Below are 23,811 nucleotides of genomic sequence, written 5' to 3' on the forward strand. Positions count from 1 at the left end.
AAGTCCTTTTTATATATTGGGCCGGCCCAGGCTGAGCTCACCATCACGAATGAACTCACGTCGTCCTTGTACACCTCTTTAGGGTTTGGGTGCAGAAGAAGAAGCTCTGATCTCTGTTCACACAAAAAGGCATTCAATCATTCATTCTCCAAAGTGTGCGTTTCGGTGGATTTCTGAGTTTAAGGTACTGGTCCAATATTTTTTCCTAATTCAGTCAATCGACTTCTAGATAGATACAATCGTTTGGATGCTGAGAAAATAGCGAGAAAATGAAAGAAAAGTTTGAATGTTAAAATTTTCACCATGTAGGGCTCGAGAATACAGAAAATAGTACATTACCTGAAAATCATATGACTCTGGTTTAGTGGTTCTGAGTTTTTATTTTTATTTTTTGTTTGTTTTGGATTTTTGGCAGCAAAGAAAGTGAGAGGAATTACATAGAAGTCCAAATGTGGTTTCCTTTTATTTTTCTTCACTTTCTTGGTAACCCAAACAGAGGGTGGGAATACACTCCCGAGTGCTTTATAAATTGGGAATGCTATTGCTTGAAGTTTTGAACTCTAGGATTTCTCTTGGAGCAGCCGTGGAACTATTGCATGCTTGAATTTCAGACAGCTCAGGCTGAAATTTTTGTTAGATTGATGATCTTTGCTATTTGGGACTGTTTTCTTGTACAAAAATAGATTTAGTTTAGATACAGAGAAAATATGAAGAAAGTAATTAAATTTTGAATTGTAAAACTTTCACCAAGATTGATTCCGAAACACAGAAAAATGCATGAGGGGCTTTCTTTTTCTCTTTTTTGAAAGCAAAAGATGGGAAATAACATAGGAATGAAAATGTTAGTTTCTTTTATTGCTCTATTTTTGGAAACCAAACAGATGGCTGGAGTTTCTATTTGAATGCCTGTAACCTCTCAATGCTATTGTTGAAAATTTTGAATTCTAGGATTTCATTCTAGACTACATGGACAACGCAAAATGATTACTGGATTACCATTTTCTTCATGACGCTAAATCCTTTTTTAATTATAGGATAACAATGGAGAATTTCTCACCTGGATGTGGAAATATCAGAACAAATTGACTTATTTTAGGAAGGAGTTTGAGAAAGAGGGGGATTTGAATAAGGTGTCATCTGAAATGATAGATATAATTGGTTTGATTTGTAAGTGGGTTTTGGCTCTTAAATTACAATAATCAAAGGCCACTGATTTGGACACCCATTATTTGTAAAGTGGATGATTTTGGGGGAGGGAGGGGATGGGGATGGTTTGTTTTGTTGTTTTCCCTCTTTCTTTTTGCTTGCTTGTTGGTGCTTATTGTATACATCATGCGTACTTTGGTGCCATGTGTACTTTGGTGCCCTGCGCACTTTGGTGCATCCTTTCTCAAGCACTTTCTATACACACACACACACACACACACACACACACACACACATTTTTTAGCTATAAAAAAAAAATTGTAAAGTGGGTGATCTTGTGAAAACAATCTTTCTTCACAATTTCTTATGCATTTAGCTTATAAAAATAAGGAAAATTCTTAGGCAGTTTCTACAATTAATCTTATATGAGTGCATATTATCCTTTTATGGTGGAGAAAATTTCATCTCACCTGTTCTTGTATTCTGAAAATTTCAGGCCTCTTCCTTCCAGCTGTGAGGCCTATATTGGACTCCTTTGAAACATCCAAGCAAGTTCCTGAACCTGTCCTAAGTGGTGTGAGTATCAAATTTTGTAAAATGTTGATCTAGGTAATTAATTCATTTTGCCTTGCTGTTGAATGGTTACATATTTAAACTATTTTTAGAGTTTGAACACATTCTCATTTTTAAGATCAAAGGTAATTTACCAAAGCATATGAGGTTTTAAATTTCCGTTAACTTATGCCATTTCCATTTCACTTCATTTAATGCAAAATTGAATAAACTTGGAGACGAATGTCGTACCACCTATATATGGTAACTTATACAGCCGAGCAGATGTATGTATGATAGAATGTTTGTGCTTTGTCCTTTCATTTTAATGGTTTAATGGGGTAAACTTGGGTCTACCAACTATATATGATATTAGAGTTGGCTTGAATAGACATTCTCTAATTTTACTATGGAAACATAAATGGCACCCATCATGCTACCAAAATGGAAGCCTTTAGAAGAAAATGAAGAGCAACAAAAGAAAAAAAAAAAAAAGAGAGAGAAAGTAAAAACTCATATCTTAAAAAGGAAAAAGGAAAAGAAAATACTTTAAAGTGCAAGTTGAGTAAAATGAATTTAATTTTATCTATTATAACTGATAAATAATAAAAAAAATTGAATTTATTATAATCTTTAGGGTGAATTTATTGTAATTGTTATGGGTAAATAATAAAAATGTGCAATAGGGGAAAATAAGTCTACAAACTTTTTGTATATTTATGTATAGTACAGATATAGATTAGACTAATAAGTTTATCATTGTCTTTAATTATTAAAATATTTTTAAATGTTAAAACTTAAGTATAAAGTTGTCATTTTTATTAAATTAGTAATTAATAATACATTTTATAGCTTTGAGACATTTAGCCTTTGACCTCTCATTTTATAAGATAGTTTATATTTTGTAGCTTTGAAATAAATATTTTATATTAAAAAAATTCCATTATGGGCCTTTTATTTGATAGCTCGTGAAAACCCTTGGGAACCCAAATTGTCCATGCATTTGGTGCGGGTTGAGAATTCCCGACATGACCTCACGTTGGATTTGGCATGGGTTGGACATATTGATAGGTGGATTTGACACTATTTGCTTTCCGACCCATCCAACCTGTCTAAATTACATTTGGTTTGTGGTTGATAGAGTTGAATCTAAGTTGTCAAAATGATTGTATCCTATGATAGGCAAAGCTCCACACAATGATCCTAAAGAGAGATTGTTACATTCCCCCTTTTGGAGTTTTAACCAATACAATATTATACCATCCCTTATTGTATTGAATGGAAAGGCATAATTAAGGAACTTTTGTGCAAATGGAATTGGCAGTATGCAACTGAAAAAAGAGCCTTTTGGAATTAGTTCATTAGTGGAAATTAGGGGGAGGAAGAGGGGGGATGGTAGTCCCACAAAAAAAGAGTTGGGTATGGGATTGCGCTTTGGAAATTTATCAGGAAGGAATGGGATAACTTCTATTGTAGTTCTTCATTTGTGGCGGGTAATGGGAAGAGGGTAAAGTTTTAGAAGGATAAATGGTGTGGGGATGAATCGTTGTGTGTTTCAGTTCCCTCTTTATATGTCTTAGCCATTTCAAAGGAGGCACGAGTTGTGAATCTATGGGTTTAGATAGGGGAGAAAGGTCTTTGGAACCCTTGTTTCTCTAGACTTTTAAATGATTGGGAAGTGGACAATGTAGGGGAGAGGTGGTTGATAGTGCAGGGGAAGACAAGATGGTGTGGATGAACTTGAGAAACAACACGTTCTTAGTTAAGTATTTATATGGCACTCTAGAACCAGAGGAATCGATTTCCTTTCCAACGAGCGTAATTTAGATGTCTCGGGTGCCTTCTAAAGTAAGGAGTTTTTTTCTTTGGGGGGTTGGGGGGGACATGGGAGACTCATTTGGGAAAGGTTTTGACAATAGATCAACTTTAAAAAAGAGCGTGGTTTTTGGTCAATAGATGTTTTCTTTGTAAAGGTGCATAAGAATCCACCAATCACATCCTCCTCCATTTTGCCAAGGTTAGGGTCCTTTCGCAATTGCTGTTTGCACTTTTGGTATTCATTGGGTGCAAGCTGCTACCATTAAAAGAGGTTCTCCTAAGGTGGCATGGTCCCATTGTGGGTAAAAGACATAAGAAGGTTTGGAGAGTAGCTTCTTTGTGTATCTTTTGGACTGTATAAAAAGAAATATCAAAGTTCATTTGATAGTGAGGTGTGTTTAGATCAAGATTTGAAGAACTCTTTTCTTAGAAATTTGTTTTCATGGGTGAAGATATACATAGAGATAGATTCGATGTCTTATTTGATTTTGTAGAGTGGTTGGGTTCTTGTTAAGAGAGGGAGTTGTTTTTTGTGTTCTCTCTTGTTTGATGTGCTTTTAGGCGTTATTTGTATGTCGTCTTGTGGCACATTATCTTCGCCCAAAGATCGAAAATAGATACTATGTCTTTATTCGATTTTGTAGAGTGGTTGAGTTCCTGTTAAGAGAGGAAGTTGTTTTTTGTGTTCTCTCTTGTTCGATGTGCTTTATTCGATTTGGTAAGCCCTTCACTAGAGGACATAAGTTCCTATTTGTCAAATATAATTGATTATGAGGTCAATTAAATTGAATTGCATACCAATGGTCCTCTATGTTTTCGTTGTATTCTCTATCACTAGCTCCATCACACTTCTTTTTATAAATTCAATTAAGTTTTTGCTTTTCTTAGAGTTTATCTTGGGCCTCAGCATTATTATTAAGAGCATAATGATTAAAGTTATGAAATTCACATGTTTTTTAACTGAAGATAAAATTTGGTTTTAGCCTTTCTATGTAATATATAATAAAAGGTTCAAAGTATATACTATAATTTCAAAGTGTGAGAAAATTATGTCTTATACCATATCCTTTATCATTCATTTTTTTATTGGTCATATCCATTGTATTAATACAATATAACAATTTTTTTTGATAGATAATACAATATAACATTTTAATATGGTAATATCATGTTCTGAAAATGGTGTTAGAGTCCATTTCAATCAATATTACCCATGTGTTTTTCTAGTAATTGCATGTTTAAAGAGATTTTAGATTTTACAGTCTCTTGTTAAAACAATAATTACCACTTCACTAAAAATACTTCTTAATCCTCAAAATTTTTATAATGAAGCATAATGTATAGTCTAAAGAGCTTTTCAATTGCGAAAAATAACATTTAAAGATTAAACACAATTTTTAAGAATGTTTGCGTAGAACTATGTGATATGGTCTCTCATTTTCCAATGCGAGTTATGGCCATTTTGGAAAAAAGAACAAAAAACAAAGAAAAGAAAACATGTTTTCCCTTAAATACAGTGTGAGAACTATATTTTTATTTAATTGAATTTTTAAATAGAATAAAAGTAATTATTTCAATTATTTATTCTACTGCCCAATGTGATACATGGTGTTACTAGGGTTTTAAGTTAAGATGAAAAAAAATAATATTAAAAAATTAGAGAGAATAAAATTATGGGTAAGACATGATTTATATGTAATTATTATTATAATTTCTTTTTTATTTTATACTTAAAACCTAGATTAGACACAATGAGTCTACATGGAAAACCTAAAGTCTAAGAGGGAAAATAAGCTATAATTTTTGTAAAAGAGATTACTAGCTTACTGAAGAAATGGGTGAAGAAAAAAAAAAGCCACAATACAAAACAGGACAGCTAAAATTTGGATATCCAAAACCCTACTCCATTGTTCACACAAATTTGCTTGTGTAGGCATGGCGATCTGGGATTTCATTCATTAATGAGTATGGAAATAGGTAGAGATGATGGCCGCACAGCAAATCAGCTGAGACCACTAGCTTGTTCTCGCAACATCCTCAATCGTGCTCATGGCTCTGCAAGTTGGTCTCAAGGTACCATCTCCAATAATCAATATCTTTTTTTTCAGCATTTCTGTTGAATTTCCCTCTCTCTCTCTTCTCCTCTTATCTCTTTTCCTAAGAAAAAAATTGTTGGTTGCATTTGACTTTGTTTTTTCTTATATGGGTGGCAGTTTTTATTTCCATAAATTTTCAACACTTTTTTTGAACTATGGTTTGTACTTCAGCTCTTCCTTGCAAATGGGTTGATCTTTGGTGTTATCTTGTTCTTGTTCTTGTTTCCTTAAATTTCAACATTTATTTCTCAAGTTGTGCTTTATGTTCCAAACTTCATCGCAAATAGGTTGATGATATTCTGGGTTACATTGTTATGAATCATGATTGCGCCAAATTTCAACATGTTTCAAGTGGGTTGGCTACTTGGTCTAGAAGCAAGCCTCAGTCAAAGGTCTTAAAAAAAGAGAAAAAAACCTTTTTTGTTGGGTGTTTTCTATGTTCTGGTTTGGATTTCAATTTGTTGTCAAATGTGGGGTTAGTGATTTTTTGGGTTATTTTCTTCTTATTGCCCTACATTCAAATATTTTCTTCCCAGTAGATTTCTTAAGAAATTTAGCTATTACCTTATTTTAACAATTTATAAGTGTCTTTCTTAAGAAAATTATGTTTGGTTTCAGGAGATACCAAAGTTCTTGCAGCTGTTTATGGCCCAAAAGCAGGAACAAAAAAGAATGAAAACCCTGAGAAGGCTTGTATTGAAGTCGTTTGGAAACCCAAGACAGGGCAGATTGGTGAGTTTTTTTTTTTTTTTTTAAATATATATATATATAAATATATATATATATATTTTTCCGTCTCATCTACAATATTGCATTCTTGGTATTAGTTAATGAAAGTTTGTTATCCTTCATTGGTAAAACTACCTAGTGGTGTTGAATAGGTATAGTTTAAGCCCAAAAATTACAGTTTTCTCAATTTTTTATTTTCTTATAGATTCAAATTATCCAAATCGAAGAATAACCTATCAACAACATCAAGACACATGATGTATGTGGAAAACACTAACAGAGTCTCACAAAACCTTGCAAATGTAAAGCCATGGGTCTAGTCGACCGTACAACAAATTTACTAATTCTGAAAAGCAAGTACGTATATTTGCTTGGACCCAGTGCTAGCAATCACCTTTACTTTTCATGCTTCTTAGTGGATACCTCAACTTCTAAGGGGATTCGATCAACTACCATTTTTTTTAATCATAAAATCGACTTTGAGAGTTCAGGCATATGTCTGCAGGATAATAACAATGTGGAATTATAAAGATGTCACCTTTCCTTCCCCCCACTTTTTTTTTGTCCCCTTTTTCTTTACCACAAATTAATTTGTTTATAGAGTAAAAATCCTAGTGGGTTGGTCTGAACAAAATACATACAAAAGCACAAATTTTATGATTTAAAACATTATCTGAAAAAAAATATTTCTATGCATCAAGCACTTGAGCCCTCTCAAGGGGCACTTTAATGCCCTAGAGGGACCCTTGAGGGCTCTTATTATTTGGCAGTTTTTTTTACTCAATTTATGACCCATATTTTGAAAACCAATATTTGCATGCCTAAGTATTTTTTACATTGCCATTACACTTGCCAAATGTCTTCCTACATAGGTACCTGCTAGCAGTTTGCCACTTGATGAACTTGAATTTTCGAAGTTGAAAAGTCCCATGGAAGTATGTTGTTCTGGACCATTAATGTTTACAACAACATTGTGAACCTATATCTAGTTGATCAAGCTCACTAATAGTTTGATACATTGAAGCTTCTTATTTTGGAAGTAGTGATGACAGCAAAAATGCTTAGAAACAGTTAAAATGCACCTCCATACATGATATCTTGTGAACTTGAACAGCTTTAAGATTAAGCATCCTATTTTAGCATTGGATGAAATAGTGTGATTAAAATTTGATGCTTGACAATTTAATAAATGGTATTCTATTTAAGTTAACAAATTGCTTGAACTACTTGTGGCAGTGGGAGCTTTGATACCACTTCGTTGTACAATGAAAATAAAGATAAAAAACAACTCTATAAATATACAAACATGAGGCTTAATGTGGTTTGACCAACAATGCCAACATTTATGAATGAAAAAGAACCAATCCACTAACAAAGGAAAGTGAAAGCAAATACAATTCTTGAGCTCTTGAAACATCCCATGTTCCTCACTCTAGTGGCTGTCTCATCTCTTCCTTACATCTTTACATACCTGGTACATTCTCTACAAGTTCTTCTCATTCCCATAACCTTTTTCCCTCGTAAACTAGAATATTAGAAAATTTCTCAAGACCTTTCTATTCAACAAGGAAACTTATTCCCTTAAGCATTTGCAGCAGAACTAACTGAAACAGTTTGAAGCAGTACACCACAAACATTGCCCCACTTTTCATATTCTTTTACTTAAAATCATAGTGAAATGCACTTAAGTGTAGCTAGTTTGCCACCTCATTGGCCTGTCCTCTAATCTTATGAAAGTATCTTTCTTTATTATGCAGGGAAACCAGAAAAGGAGTATGAGGTGATACTGAAGAGGACTTTGAAAAGCATCTGCCTTTTGAATATCAATCCAAATACCACAACCTCAATTATAATTCAGGTAAGGTAATTTAGTTTTTTGTGGAAATTCCATTCTGCCAGGAGCTTGGACTTGTTGCTGGCCAGTGTGTTATACTCTGCCTATTAATTATTATGATAGTTATGTATAGACCATATTTATTCATTATTTTTGAGTTTACTACTTATCTGTTCTATTTCCTTATAATTCTAACTGCATCCAAAACTCACTACCTTATATTAATCTAGTAGCATGTTTGATAGGCATAGTTCAGTAGTATTTAAATTAAATATTTTTTTCTACCCATGTTTAAAACTCTTCATTTTGTGTATTTAGTTGCTCATGAAAAATCTGATTGCTTCTAAAAGCATATTAACTTCCCTATAACCAACTATTAGCATGTGATCCCTTTATTTGAATTTTTTTCTTTTGTTTCTTAAGAATGGTGGAGGTATCTTTACTGCTGTGAAGTTCCTGTTAAATATTCTCCTATATCTTTCTAACTCTTTGTAGCTATTAAAAATTTTTAGCCTATGGTGCTTGGGTTGCAAATAACAAAATTGATAGCCAAAATAAGAACCATTACGTTGACCATGTGTTTGTACTTTGTAGGTCTAGAAATCACTCTTTCCTACTTGTTATTGGCTCCCAGGAGAATTCCCCATTTAATTTTGTTTATGTGATCTGCAGCATTTTTAAAGTTATTGCAAGCTTTGATTTCATTAGTATCTTCCATAAAAAATATTGAGCTCTAATGTTTTCTTTGCAGGTTGTCAGTGATGATGGTGCTGTATCCTTTATGATTATGCTGTTTCCTTAGTGCATGATGAGTGGCTCAAGCAATGGTTATAAAAGCTTAGCTTTAAACTGCTATGAAACCTTTTTCATCTAGTCCTTGCTTTGTTTTCTTCATTTTTACAAACTGCCTATAGACTTATATTTAGGGGGTGCCTGGAATCCCAAGGGATTATCTAGTGGCAGACTTGTCTGTGCAGCTATTTTAACGTCTACATTAACGTCTGTTTCCTTATCTTTTCTTTATACCTAAGATTCTCATTGAAAGTACATTGAAGAAGTGTTTGGACATCCCATGGATGTGAAATCATTCCATTGTGTTTTTTCCTGGAATGCAATCGTGCTGTTTTGTTTTCTGTAGCATTTTAACAATGTATATATATCTTGTTATATATCAGGAACATTTTAGGATTTCAAGAAATCACATCAATTACTTTTTTATTAGAATCATTGGTGATATTTCCAATTTTCCACCAATTTTTTTTTTTTCTTTTTGTGATAAACCCATTCAAAATGGTGGTTATCCTCCAAAAACTACAAATGGAATGGTTTTTATCTCCACTGGACCTCCAAATTACTCGTTGTTGTATGAGGTACAGGATGTGTCAGATTCTTCTTCTATCATTGATGTGAATAAATTTTCTTTAATTTAGTTCTTGTCTAGCTTCTGCCATGTGCCATAAATGCGGCATGTGCAGCCCTTGTAGATGCTGCAATTCCTCTCAAGCATCTTGCTGGTATGTTAGACCTTTAGTATTCTCCTATCTTTGCTTCTTGATGAATAGGTATAGCCTTTTCTTTTTCACCCTCCTTACTGGTTTCTGCAGTTGCAATATGTTGCTGTCTGACAGAAAGCGGATATGTTATACTAGACCCAACCAAGGTAGAAGAGCAGGTATAATAGTTTTCTTGTCTAAGTTTATCTTGTTTCACTGCTATTATTCATATGTTGCATGGCAGAAGTGTATGCGATTTGTTGCTCAGTTGTGCTTTATTAGCTCTCCCCTTATGCAAAATGTCTGGTTTGTTAAAAAAACATTTGGGTTTTTTAAGTAAAATGATTTTGTTACCACATAATATGCATACACATCCACATGTGCACAGCAACTCATGTGAGATATGATTAACAGTTGTATCTTTCTATGCGATAAAAGTTGAAAAAATTTACTCTCCTTATTTGGTACTTTAGATTCAGATTTCTATGAATATGTAGAAATTTGATGCACTTCATTCATTGTAAATATCTATCTATTAATATGATTATGTTATGGAATGTCAGAAAATGAAGGCATTTGCATACTTAGTCTTCCCCAATTCAGCGATCTCAATCATTCCAGAAGGATCGTCACACATGGAAGGGGAGCTGATGGAACATGGGATCATCACATCTGTTACACATGGAGTAATGTCAGGTAGTTTTCACACAATCCTTTTTCTATCTGTCACATGTTTACATCAAACCACCTTTTATCATGGTATAATTATAGTAGGAGTGTTTATGATTAGTGAAGTTGTGACTAACAGGGACTGAAATAGCAATTAGACATTAGATTGTAACAAAGTTTCAACCAAGATGCCCCAGCAACAGATCAAGATTCTAAAAAAAATTTCAACTATAATTTGAGCAAATCAAATGATGGTCATAAAATTTCTCTTTCAACAATAACAATGAATTTATCTGGAGAAGTCATGGAGTGAGTGTGCCCCACGGGTGCTCAACTGGTAGGTTCTCTAGCTTGGTGTCAAGGCATATCCCAGGTTTGGGTCCTGTGCTTACATGATGCATAGCTTGGGGGAGGGGTCGTGTATCCAAGGTTTTCCCCTGTGCTTGGAAGTAAGGCTGGTAGGTTTCCTTCTTATAATAATTAGGCAAGGTGGATTTGGTTGGGAGGATACTGTATTAGATCCACTCAGTTGTGGGGCTCACCACTTTGCTTGTATTCCAAGTGTGTCCTTATAGTCCTCTGGATGGTATCATAAATGTCACAAAATAAGGACTCTGGATGGTATAGTAAATGTCACAAAAATCTGACCAATGCGTCCACTACTGTGAGAATTATGAGCTGGATTGAGTAGTTCCTTCCACGTGACCCTGTTTTTAAGTTTTGTTTGAAGGCTGTTGCCCCAATCAGTGGGGGTGAAGTCTAAGAAGCATATGATAGTACTAGGAATGAGAGAGCCTGGAACCATTTAATCTCTTGGTTTACAATTAGGCTGCAAATAGAGGATGATACATTTTTAGGTATATCATGGTGGATGAAAAGCTGTAAAACTTTCAAGGACTATGTCACTTTTTTTAAAAACACTTCATTTGATTTCTCTTTCTCTCTCTGTGCTTGTCTTTTGCTTGTGTGAGAGTGATAAATACTTTTGTTATCAGAAAGTCATTTCTATTAATACTAACGGTTTTGCCCTTAAAACTAATGTTCTGGTTTTGCTTCTTTTTCAAATTTGTACAGTGGATGATTATCTTCACTGTCTTGAACGAGGACAGGCTGCAAGCACAAAGATGTCAGCTTTTCTAAGGAGAAGCTTGCAATCACAAGCCCCAAATGACTCATCTAGGGCTGGATGATTTCTAGGAGATTGAGGGTTTCTGTGTGGAAGCTCAACCGGTGGAAAATCAATTGATGCCATTTTTTTTCCCTTCGGCACTGATTGTTCCTAGTATTGGAAGTTCTATTTATGGATATGAGCCCATTAGAAAGAGGTCACAGAACATTTCAATTTGCCAAGACTTCAAGGTGGCTTTTTGGTTCTATCTCTCCCCATCTTGACAGGGGTGGATTATTGTAGGAACATGTTCTAATTAAAGCAGTGTATTACCATCAGTTAATCTAATGTATGACGAAGGATCCACATTTGGTTGTCACTGTTGCTTTTGTATTTCTGTATTTTTTTTTTTCATTCTATTTTAACAAATGTTGATTAAAAATTTAATGGGACACTTGTTTAAGTGGACTATTGAAGCGAGTATGCAGCTTACTTTCATGAGACTTCCGGACCCTTACCAACTGATATTCTGTGGTTAACAGGTCTGGCAGAAACAGTTCTTCATTTATATGATCTTCATGGTTTAGACCCATAGTTTTTTTATCTTCATGGGGGCATGTCGGCTACTATGTTAAGCTGAAGCAGATGGCAGAAAGCTGTTGATTCTTACCTCCTCAGACCATTTAATCAACTAAGTTGTTTGTCTACATGCAAACTAGTGAAGTACTAGAGCTCCAGTTTTCTAACATACAATAAGTTTGAGGAAAAATTGCTCATCAAGACATGGCATCATCTTCTTTTTCTTCTTTACAAGTGATCAATGGGTCTCTTCATTATGGAGTTGATATTATGTGAATTTTTGGGCCCCTAAGCCTTCTCCTTAACAGGAGATTTATTAGGACCATTTTTCAATTCCAAAAACTGCATCATGAAGAAAGACTTTTTCCAATATATCACATAGACTTTGTATTTGATAGTGGTTATACTGATTTTTTCTTTTTCTGACAAATGACGTGAATTATTTATTGGAAAATTTTATCAGGAAAAATGACTGAGAATGAGATGCTGGTTTTTGTTAGATGCATTTAATTCAATCAAACTTGCATACTCAACGCAAAACTTGGCCCCTGGATGGCAGAAAAAAACGGTTGCTTGAAGAACCTTGAAATCAACAAAGGTGTTCTATGAAAATGGAAGGACTTGGATTTGTCTTATAGAAAGCTTCATCTTCCTCATTATATATATATATCCTTTGTATCAGTTTCATAACCGATCAAGGAAATACCTGAGTTGGAAGTAGAAGAGTTCATCAAGAGACGACATGTGCATGTTCTGCTTTACAAGTAAATGGGTCTACACATAAGCTCTCAATATCCATATATATATATATATATATATATATATATATATATATAGTCGAAACACTATTAATCATGAGAAGAAATATAATTATATTCATATAGGATTAGTTTAAGTTGCAATTAAACCCTTATTTTGTTTAGGTCTAGATATTCCTATGTTTGTCTATCTAAGAGACGCTAGAGCAACAAAATTTACTAATTATGTCCTTAGTATGATTGATTCAAACCTTGCAAATGGTTCTATTTATTTTAATTGTTATCCAAATAATTTTATGAATAAAGACCACCACAAGCAGATTAACACAGACTTATGCTCCTCCTACCCTTAAACACCGCTATCTAGGCTGACCAAATTGTTCACTAGTCTTTTTAGACTTTTGAATTATTTGGTTGATTGATGTTGATGTTTTTCCTACTACACTTGAATTCTTATCTTTAGGTATTACTCCATTTACTTCATATGTCATATCTTTTTTACTTTTGTCACCACTTGTTATATGTAGCTTTGTATTAGTTTCACAACCCATCAAGGAAATACCTTACTTGGAAGTAGAAGAGTTATCAAGAGACGACATCTGCTTGTTTTGCTTTACAAGTAAATGGGTCTGCTCATAAGCTCTTAATATATATATATATATATATATATATTTCACAACCCATCAAGGAAATACCTTAGTTGGAAGTAAATGAGTGTTGGAACCCACACAATTGGGTATTGATAATATTTTGTTAAAATTAAAATTGATTACATTCTTCTTTTCAACATAATAATAAACCTATTTATAATATACTAACCATACTGGTAGTAGGGCTCCAATTCCTATTAGACTAAGAATCCTAATTAACATAGGAAACCTAAATAAATAATAATTCATAATATTTATCAAATTCCTAAAATTATTCTAATTTGACTTTAGGTCGGATTATAATTTCAACAGTCTCCCTTAATCTATATTGCAAAGTCAATCACACCAAACATCATCTTCAACTTCTCGTTTGTTTTTAGTGGCTTGGAAAAATTATCTACAACTTGATCTTTTGATCTACAAAACTCAAGTTTGATTTTTCACGAGTTCTCTAATATAAGGAAATTTGATGCTTATGTGTTCGCTTCTACCATGAAACATTGAATTATTTGTCAATGTAATAGTAGACTTATTATCACACAAAATCTTTGTAGGACCCTTCTGTTCATACTTCAACTCACTAAGCATTTTGCGAAGCCAAACTACTTGACATGCTACAGAAGTAATTATCATGTATTTAGCTTATATAGTTGATAATGCTACAACTTGTTGCTTCTTTGATGACCATGAGAATGCTCTTGTTCTAAGATAAAAAACATACCCATCAATATTCTTTCTAGTCTCTATATCACCTCTTTAATCATTATCTGTGTAGCTCACTAAATTGAAGTTGTTTGAGTAGGAGTAGAAAATTCCATGATCATGAGTACCACTTACATACCTCAAAATTCGCTTTGTCGCTTGCAAGTGTGATTGATACGGTTTTTCCATAAATTGACTAATAATTCTCATTCCATAAACAATATTTGGTCTAGTAGAAGTTAAATAATGAAGACCTCCTACTATGCCCTTGAAATATGTGGGATTTACTAATTCTTTAGTGCCTTCATTTTTCATCTCTAGCTCCTCTACAATAGGAGTACGGATTGTTGATGATGATTCCATCTTGAATCGCTTTATAATGTGTAAAGAATATTTCTTTTGTGAGATAAAGATATCATCATATGTTTGTTGGACTTCAATTCCAAGAAAATAGGACATTAATCCCAAATCTATCATTTCAAATTATTATTTCATTGTCTCCTTGTGATCTTTAAACATTTGTTGGCATTTTCTTATAAAAATCAAATCATCCACATAGAGACATACAACAATTATATCACCATTAGAATTTGATTTGATATAAAGTATATGCTCAAAAGGACTCTTTTGAAATCCATGTCGTAATAAATAAGTATCAATATGTGTGTACTAAGCACGTGGTACTTGCTTTAACCCATATAATGCTTTATTGAGTTTGTAAATCTGTTTTTTTTTTCACCCTTCCTTAATATACCTTGGTGGTTGTTCAACAAAAACCTCTTCTTCAAGTACACCATTAAAAAAAGCCGACTTCACATCTATTTGGTGAATTTTCCACATTTTCTAAGCTGCAAGTGCAATTATAATGCGAAAAGAATCTAATCTAGAAACTGGAACAAAAACTTCAAAATAATCAATACTTGGCTTTTATTTATAGCCTTTTGCAACCAATCTTGCCTTAAACAGATCAACTTTACTATTAGGTTTATATTTTGTCTTATAAACCCATTTAACACCTATAAGCTTATTTCTAACTGGAAGAGTAGTTAGCTCTCATGCATTGCTCTTCTCTATGGATTGAATTTCTTCATTCATTGTTTGAATCCACTTTTCATCACTTGCTGCTTCTTTATATAAAATAGGATCACGGTCTGCAAATAGACAAAAGTTAACTAAATTTTCATCAGTAATTTTAGTATATGTCATGACTTTATAATCCTTTAGACATGCAAGCATAGTATGAGAATGTTTTGGGTGACTTTGTGATTTAGACTCCTACTTTGTTTTTGTTTGCATAGTAGAACTTTTAATAAAAGGAGTATTTGAAGTAGAAATATCTATTGTAGAATCCTTCTGAATCTCAAAGTCTTCTTCAGAGACAATTGTTTTTTGCTCACTTTGTGTTTGAGTCCATGTCCAACTCTTATTCTCCAATAATTGAACATCTCTACTCACAATCAACTTTCCTGTTTCTGGATTAGACAGTTTGTAACCTTTAGTTATATCACTATAACTAATGAAAATACACTTCTCACTTGTATCAACAAACTTTTTTCTATGTTCCTTTGGTATATGGGAAAATCCCTCAGGTGTTCTTCCAAAGACGACTTTAGTAGGATACCTATTCAATAAGAACACTGCACATGTAATAGCTTCTGACCAAAATCTTTTTGGAAGAGACTTGACTTTCAACATGCTTCTTGCCATTTCAACAATGGTTATGTTCTTCCTTTTAATTATGCCATTTTGCCATTTTGCTGAGGTGTATAACTAGTTGTCAATTGTCGTTGAATACCCTAACTTTTGCAATAGTTATAAAATTCATTAGAAGTGAACTCCTCTCCTCTGTCAGATCTCAATATCTTAATATTGCAACTACTTTGTCTTTCAATAAGAACTTTGAATTCTTTAAAATTGTTAAAAGCCGCAGATTTTTATTTTAACAAATAAATCCAAGTTTTTCTTGTAAAATCATCTATGAAGGTCAAAATATATTTGTTGTGACCAAGAGATCTTACCTCACCAAGATCACATTTATCTGTGTGCACCAACTCTAAAGGTTGCTTAGCTCTTTTGGTTCTTCAAACTGGAAAAGAATTCCTATGTTGTTTTCCTAAGAGAGATCCTTCACATGCATGATTTGGAATATCAATCATAGGTAATTCTGTTACCATGTTCTTCTGCACTAACAACTTCAACCCACAAAAATTGAGATGACTAAAATAAAGATGCCAAAGCTAATTGCTATCTTCTATTGTTGCCTTCAAACTAAATAAAGTTTCTGCTTGAAGAAACATAGGAAACATCCTATTCTTTGTCACTTGCACTTTTGCAATCATCTTCTTATTTTTATCACTAACGGTGCAAACTCCATTACAGATATTAATGATATGCCATTTTTCTGTTAATTGTCCCATACTCAACAAATTCCAAAAAAGATATGAAACAAAAAATACTTCTTCTATAGTAACATCAATACCATCTTTATAACTTATTTTAACATTACCTTTGCCCATAATCAAAACATTGGATTTGTTTCCAAAATTAACTTTGTCTCAGACTGATTAATCTAATTGTGAAAATAATTATTTCTTACCACATATGATTACTACATCTTGTATCAAGATACCAAACATCTTGGCAGTCTATATTTGATGTTGCAATAGTACATGCCAATACCAAATTATGCTCTTTCTCGATGGTGTTTGTCTGCTCATCTTGTTCATTCTGCAATTTTATTCAATATTTTGACTTATAATGCTTGTACTTTTCGCATCTAAAACATTGTATGTGTGGCTTGTCTTTAGGTTTAGAAGTGTTAGGAATTTGAGGCTAATCCAACCTATGATAATCACCCTAGAGGGGAGGTGAATAGGGTGATTGTCTCTTTTTCAAATTTAAACTAAGTAAAAATAAGAGACAATTTATATGCAAGTATATGATAAGCAAAATAAAGACAATTGTATATAAATTAAAAGAGTTAGGGAAGAGAGAGTGCAAACACGAGAGTTATAGTGGTTCGGCGCAACCCGGCCTACATCCACTCTCCTCAACCTCCTAACCGAGTGAGGGTTCCACTAGCTTGAAGCTTCAACCAAGCTTCCAATCTTCTTACAATTGGATTATGGTTCCAATTCACCCTCTTGGACTTTTGGCTCCAAGCACCCTTTACAATTCTCAAGAGATATCCCTCTCTTGAAACTTCCTCTCAAGGTTTACAAATAATGATCTCAAAGGTTTACAAAAATCCTAGCACAAGAACTTTAAGCTCAAATGATACAAGAAAAGCTAGGATTGAATGGTGCACTAAAGATATGCAAGTTATGAAATAATGGTGCACTCAAAAACACTCTTCCAAGGCTCAAATATAATCAAGAATGATTTGGGAAGGTTAAGCTCTTTAAACAATGAAGATTGGAGCCTTTTTATAGAAGAAAAAAGCCAAACTAGCCGTTTGGGGTTCGACCGGTCGAGCTGGGGGTCGACCGGTTGACTAGCCGTTAGCATTTAATGCTTGGCAGGAGACCGTTGGGCCTCGACCGGGCCACGACCGGGTCTCGACCGGACCTTGACCGGACCTCGACAGGACGAGGTTCGACCTTGACCGGTTGAACAACCGTTCTGGAAAAAAGAGAAAATTTTTGCATTTTTCGAACGGTCAACCGGTTACTGTTCATCCGGTTCAACCGGTTGAGCTAGGGGTCAACCGGTTACTGTTCATCCGGTTCACCCGATTTAGCCAATTGAGCCGTTTTTTGCTCAACAACCAACTCTTCCAACTTATAACCTTTTAAACAAGTTTGAAACAACATTTAACACAAGGTTTTAGTTGAAAACATGAAATCATCCAATTTTAAAAATATTTAAAACAAAATAACTCTTGGATGATTTAGGTGCATAAGTAAGGAAAATAATGCATGGAAATCCTAGTGCACCAACAACCTTACAAAGAGACTTAAGAAGCTTTGGTCTTGAAAAACTCTTCTCTTTGAGGTGGTCTTCTTCTTCATGATTTCTCCTTGGCTTGATTTGTCTTTGGATTGCCACTTTAGAAGTCATCTTGCCTAATCACACTTAAAATGTAGTCATTAGTTCTAAACCTTGTTTTGTTATCATCAAAATCAAGATTAACCAAACCTTGGTTTCACAAGAAGTATTGCCCATTCCTTTAGAAGAATTTGTCACCATCTCCATTTTTATTGTTGAAGTTGTTGTAGCCTCCTCTACATCTGCCACAACTACAACCTTTACCACCTTGTTGGCCACCATGACCTCTAGCAGATGTCCTATTCTACAAGGCTTGCTCCAAATTTGTAGAGTTGATTCTTCGATTCATTCATTGTTTATGTGAACACAGTGAACTCATCAACCCTTCAATTGTGAGAGTGAAAATATCATTTCTTTCTTCAATTGCTACAACAACATAGTTGAATCTTGCACTTAAGGAGCACATAATTTACTATTTGTTGATCATCAAGCTTCTCACCATTAACCCGCATATGGTTAACAATAGTTTGTACTTGATCAAAATAATATGAGATAGATTCAGAGTCATTTATGTGAAGAGACTTGAATTCACCTCTTAATATTTGCAACTTCATTCGCTTAATACGTTCATCACCTTTGTATAATTTTTGTAAAGTAACCCATGCCTCTTTTGCTATTTCCAATTAAGATATTTTCTTAAATATGGATTCATCCACTCCTTGGAATATTGCATAAAGTGTTTTTTGATCTTTCTTTCAAGTATCTTTCAATGAATCTTTCTACTCCTTTGATAGTGCCTTGAATTCTTTTAAATCGGTCACTTCATTGTAGCCAATATTTACTAGATCTCACAAATCTTGAAAACTAAACAAGATACACATCTGAATACACCGATCATCAAAATTCTTACTCGTGAGTTTTGGGAGTTGAGGATGAATTGAGTTATTATTTGTAGTTATAATTTCATTAACAAGCTATTGCAAATTTCTTGCGATTCTGCATATTCTTGGGTATTCTAGCTCTAATTTGGCATTTCACATTCTATGATTTTTTGGCTTCGATACCAATTGTTGGAACCCACACAATTGGGCATTGATAATTTTTTGTTAAAATAAAAATTTATTACGCTCTTCTTTTTAAAATAATAATAAATATATTTATAATAAACTAATCATACTTGTACTAGGACTCCAATTCTTATTAGACTAAGAGTCCCAATTAATATAGGAAACTTAAATAAATAACCATTCCTAATATTTAGCAAATTGCTAAAATTATTCTAATTTGACTTTAAGTGATTACAATGTCAACAAAGAGTTGGTTAAGAGACGACGTCTGCATGTTTTACTTTACAAGTAAATGGGCCTGCTCATATATATAGCCTAGTATCATTTTCACAACCTATCACGGAAATACTTTAGTTGGAAGTAGAAGAGTTCATCAAGAGATGGCATCTACATGTTTTGCTTTACAAGTAAATGGGTCTGCCGATAAGCTCTCAATCTCTCACAACTTTGGACACCTCAAAACCTCACTCTCTGATACTGTGAAGGTACTTAATCTCCTCATTCTCTGATATTTTTCTTCATTAGTCAATTTTTGATGGACATCACTAGAAGTGGTAAAAAACCATTACTGATTTGGTTGATATCTCATCATATCAGAAGCCTGTTTTGAAAGAGTCGCAGAAAATGTCATTGAGAGTGGATATTTTCAAAACCATCAGAAACACTTCCCGGAGAATGTTGGATGCATTTGTGGATTCTGTATTTCAATTCATTGATCAACAGTTATTCCCATCTCAGGTATGTCTAAGAGATTAATTCCTGGCATAATTAGAGACCAATATCAGTCTCATTATCATATCATTGTTGTTTTGGTTATCATTGGCACTATGTTAATAAAACTGTATCAAATTGAATGTGGCAGAAAAACTTTGCCCCGGTTGACGAAATTGGAGAAGCTGTCCAGGTTGTTTGTTCTGAGGGGAGATTTCCAGTGGGTATTTACATAAGAAACGGTATGCGATTAGTTGTTCAGTTCACTCAACTTTAGCTGGACATCCGAAGAGTCTGCTAATGGAGCTTTTGAAGTAAGTGCAGGCCCAAATCCTCTATTTGGAGGTCTAAAATCGACATTTTCAATTTTCGGAAGGTCAAGGGATATATGGGTAGAAGGAGAAGGAATGCTTCATGCCTTATATTTTATGAAGGATGATCATGGAGATTGGACCATCTCCTACAAAAACAGATATGTTGACCCAGAGACCTTCAAGCTAAAGAAACAAAGAAACAGACCATCTTTCCTTCCTACAGCTCAAGGAGATTCTCTAGCTATTTTAGCAGCTGTTCTTCTGAATCTGGTAGAGCTGATATTTTCCCTTCAGATTTTGGATAATTAAGGATCACGCTAGCACTTCATAGTGTGGAATATTATCTTATTGAAGTCGTAAGAAGTTTTGGATTGCCTTTTGATATATATGAGAGTTCTGTAAGCCATTTTCTTTTGTCCTACACTTTTTGGCGTGGTTAGTAAGAAACTCAGCAACACAAGCATTTTTGAGCATTCGGGGAGGTACTACGCTGTCTCAGAGAACCACCAGCCTCAAGAGATTGACATATTCACTCTGGAGACCTTGGAGGAGTGGGATCTCAACCGAGATTGGAACCGGCCTTTCACTAGCCATCCAAAGGTTCCTTTATTGCATCTGTTTTTATAACAATATCATATCCATGATAAAGTTTACAAATTTTTGGAAGTTTTATATGACTCACTCTTTTATGAGATGCAGAAAGCTCCAGGAACTGGGAACTAGTTATCATGGGGATAGATGGAAAGAAGCATTTTGTAGTGGCAGGAGTTGTCTGAAGCCAATACATCACTAACAGTTGATAAGCTAATGGGCTTAATTTAATCGGTTTCAGTGGATGGAAATAAACTATCTCATAAGGTAGATCTCAAGTTCAATCGAGGTACTTTCCTCCATGAGATAGCGGTTACACAGAGGTGAGCTTGTCTTCTTTGTTACCGGACTTCCCAAAGCTGGAGCAGGCAAACATGTAGAATAGCCCTTTTTTCTTTCTTCTTCCTATTTCTTTAAGCTCATCCTTTCTCTTTTAATGGCTATCTGGTACAATGTAATTATGGATTATCCCCTTACAATAGACATAAGCAGACTGCTCAGGGGAGACCGGTATATATGTAAATTTTCTGAAACTCTCTAACGACTAAAATTCATCAAGGGTTTCCTAATTTATGGGGTGGTCATGCTCATATGTAGATTGATCAAGTATGATAAGGGAGACTCTGCAAGGATTGGAGTGATGGCTCGTTATGGTGATGCCGATTCAGTCCGGTGGTTCAGTGTAGAATCTCATTGTACATTCCACATTGTCAATAGCTTTGAGGACGGTGATGAGGCAATCCAAAAAACCATAGCTATACCATTGATATTTATCCAACCTTTTCTTGTTGGCCTCTTAAGTTTGAATTTGATTTTTTTACTTATAAACCAAGAACAGGTTGTAATAAGGGGGTGCAGGGCTCTCGACTCCATCATACCAGGTCCTAATCAAGGTCTAAATAAACCCAATGAAAATTCAATTAGTTTGGCAAAAGATGAGGACCTTTTTACTCGGGTATATGAATGGAGATTAAACATGGAGACAGGAGAGGTTAAGGAGAAAAATCTCACTGGGATGGATTTCTGCATGGACTTTCCTCTGATAAATGGAGAGATTATACTGGCGTTAAGCACAAGTATGGCTATGCCCATGTCGTAGATTCCATGGCGAGCTCCATCTGCGGTACGTATGTGACAAGAATCATCTCTACAAGATTATTTTCCTTATGGTTAACTTAAATTGGTATTCTTATTAGGCCTGCCTAAATGTGGAGGTATAGCAAAAATATTCTTTGAAGAACAAGACTCGATGCTCCCTAAGGTAAAAGGCTACAACACAATCTAATACTTCATCTCTACAAAACCCCTTTTTCCCCCCTTTGTTTTTGTCTTCATGTAACAATATTTATTTGTGCCCTTTTATATTTACTAGGGGGAGAAGAAGAATGGACAAAGGATGAAGGTGAAGTGTCATAGCTTTGGGGAAAACAGCTTCTGCACTGGAAGTGCTTTTGCCTCGAAAGTTGGATCATGCGTTGAGGATGATGGTTGGATTGTCTCTTTTGTTCACATTGAAAACACTGATGTATCTCAAGTAAGTATATATACACACTACTCATCACTTTAAAAGTCGTTTATAAGGTTAAAAAAAGTTCATAGTATATATATATAGAAAAGTATATATGCGTATAGGAGTTTTCAAGGTTAAGAAAAGTCCATCTTTATATAATATAATCGCAATAACACCCTCCAATACAAATTGTTATATCCTATGAGATTGTGATGTTAAATAAATTCCCATAGTAAGGTGGAGGATTAGTTTTGATATCATTTACAATGACTCACACTCAACCGTTTAAATATTGTAAGCTCTGGGCCCAAATGAGTTTTTATGACTTTAAAATATGTCTACAAATTTAAAAGAATCCTATACTTTTCTAGCTCCCATATATCCCATCTATATATATATATATATACACATTGTATACCATTCTCAGTAAACGTGAATATTCTCTATGATTTGATTCAGAAGACTTTGTTAAATGCACTAATCCTCTTTGCAGGTTCATATAATCGATGCAAGCAAGTTCAACTGTGAGCCAATTGCAAAAATTACACTGCCACAAAGGGTGCCTTATGGCTTTCACGGAACTTTTATACCGATTACCAACCAAACTTAGAAGTACATTATCCTAGCATGATCCTCCTTAAGTATCTTATCCAAAATAATATAGATCCATTTGGCATATGTTTGAACAATTTTTTTCCTTTTCTTAAGGTTTTCTTATCCATATTTGTATCTTAGTTTTGTTGAATGGTGGCTGAATGCTGCAACTGTAGTGTAGCCCATGTGTTCCTAATGATGATATTGATTGAATTACAACGGTAACTAGTGGATTGAGGTTGATATTAACGTTTAAACTTGTTAAGTGTGATTTAACTAGTGGTGGTCTTCAACTAGACTTGTCGTGTTGTGGCTGCGCTTGAGATGGGAACAACTCCGCCAGCTGTGCCGGCGTCGACGGTGAGCCATGGTTGGTTGGTCAGACTGTGTTCGACACACAAGTGATGTTTTCTAGCTAGGAAGAGGAGACAGGATGCATGTTCAATACATACATGAATTAATAATAATGCAGTATTTTATGCGTGTTTTTGGATCTACTCGGCTTTTGTCTTCCTCTGAAGTCTTAACAGGAGTGTACTCGGACCATTTTCCAACTTGGGGCAGTGCTTGGATCCGCTAAATTCTTACTATACTACTAATTGGGATTCTTAATTTAATGCAGCCTCGTTATGATAAGAGAGTTATCTGATAGGGGACTTATCCATTTGAACCAATAAATAGTCTTATTTTTCTAATGTTGTCTCCTTCTCTCACTTGTCTCTATTGTAAACTTCTGAGTCATGGGCACATGTGATTGGTTCTCATAGTGCTTCACCATCTTGCGAGGATACGCTTAGGACCCTCTTCATTTTTTGCAAACTTCATATCACATATGTAAATATTTGTAATTTATTTAAATTAAATGATTAGATGTGATTAGTGAGAAGTGGTTATATACTAACA

General features: G+C 34.3%; 1 protein-coding gene and 1 pseudogene across 2 annotated transcripts; both read left to right on the plus strand.

Annotated features, from left to right (window-relative positions):
* LOC100262803 (exosome complex exonuclease RRP46 homolog) lies at window positions 1-11,948 on the plus strand. 2 transcript variants are annotated; one of them, XM_010650195.3, is made up of 10 exons: window positions 1-184; window positions 1,643-1,755; window positions 5,450-5,589; window positions 6,231-6,344; window positions 8,099-8,199; window positions 8,927-8,947; window positions 9,617-9,689; window positions 9,780-9,847; window positions 10,232-10,364; window positions 11,412-11,948. In XM_010650195.3, exons 3-10 carry the CDS (start codon window positions 5,478-5,480, stop codon window positions 11,525-11,527), a joined length of 738 nt encoding a protein of 245 aa, XP_010648497.1. In that variant the 5' UTR covers window positions 1-184; window positions 1,643-1,755; window positions 5,450-5,477; the 3' UTR covers window positions 11,528-11,948. The 2 variants fall into 2 exon arrangements, with proteins under 2 accessions (XP_010648497.1, XP_010648498.1); XM_010650196.3 differs by having other exon boundaries at window positions 1,643-1,722.
* A 7,620-nt stretch (window positions 11,949-19,568) lies between these two features.
* LOC100257677 (carotenoid 9,10(9',10')-cleavage dioxygenase 1-like) lies at window positions 19,569-22,926 on the plus strand (annotated as a pseudogene).
* Window positions 22,927-23,811: the final 885 nt, after the last annotated feature.

Source organism: Vitis vinifera, chromosome 4 (genome assembly GCF_030704535.1).
Source record: "Vitis vinifera cultivar Pinot Noir 40024 chromosome 4, ASM3070453v1".
NCBI lineage: Eukaryota > Viridiplantae > Streptophyta > Magnoliopsida > Vitales > Vitaceae > Vitis > Vitis vinifera.

What these genes read in the sequence shown, in the direction of transcription:
- LOC100262803 (XM_010650195.3), top strand. Translation starts at nt 5,478, where the DNA reads ATGAGTATGGAAATAGGTAGAGATGATGGCCGCACAGCAAATCAGCTG. An exon ending in TTGTCAGTGATGATGGTGCT is followed by an intron (nt 8,948 to 9,616) that starts GTATCCTTTATG and finishes GTTCTTGTCTAG; the next exon opens with CTTCTGCCATGTGCCATAAA. An exon ending in CAACCAAGGTAGAAGAGCAG is followed by an intron (nt 9,848 to 10,231) that starts GTATAATAGTTT and finishes ATGGAATGTCAG; the next exon opens with AAAATGAAGGCATTTGCATA.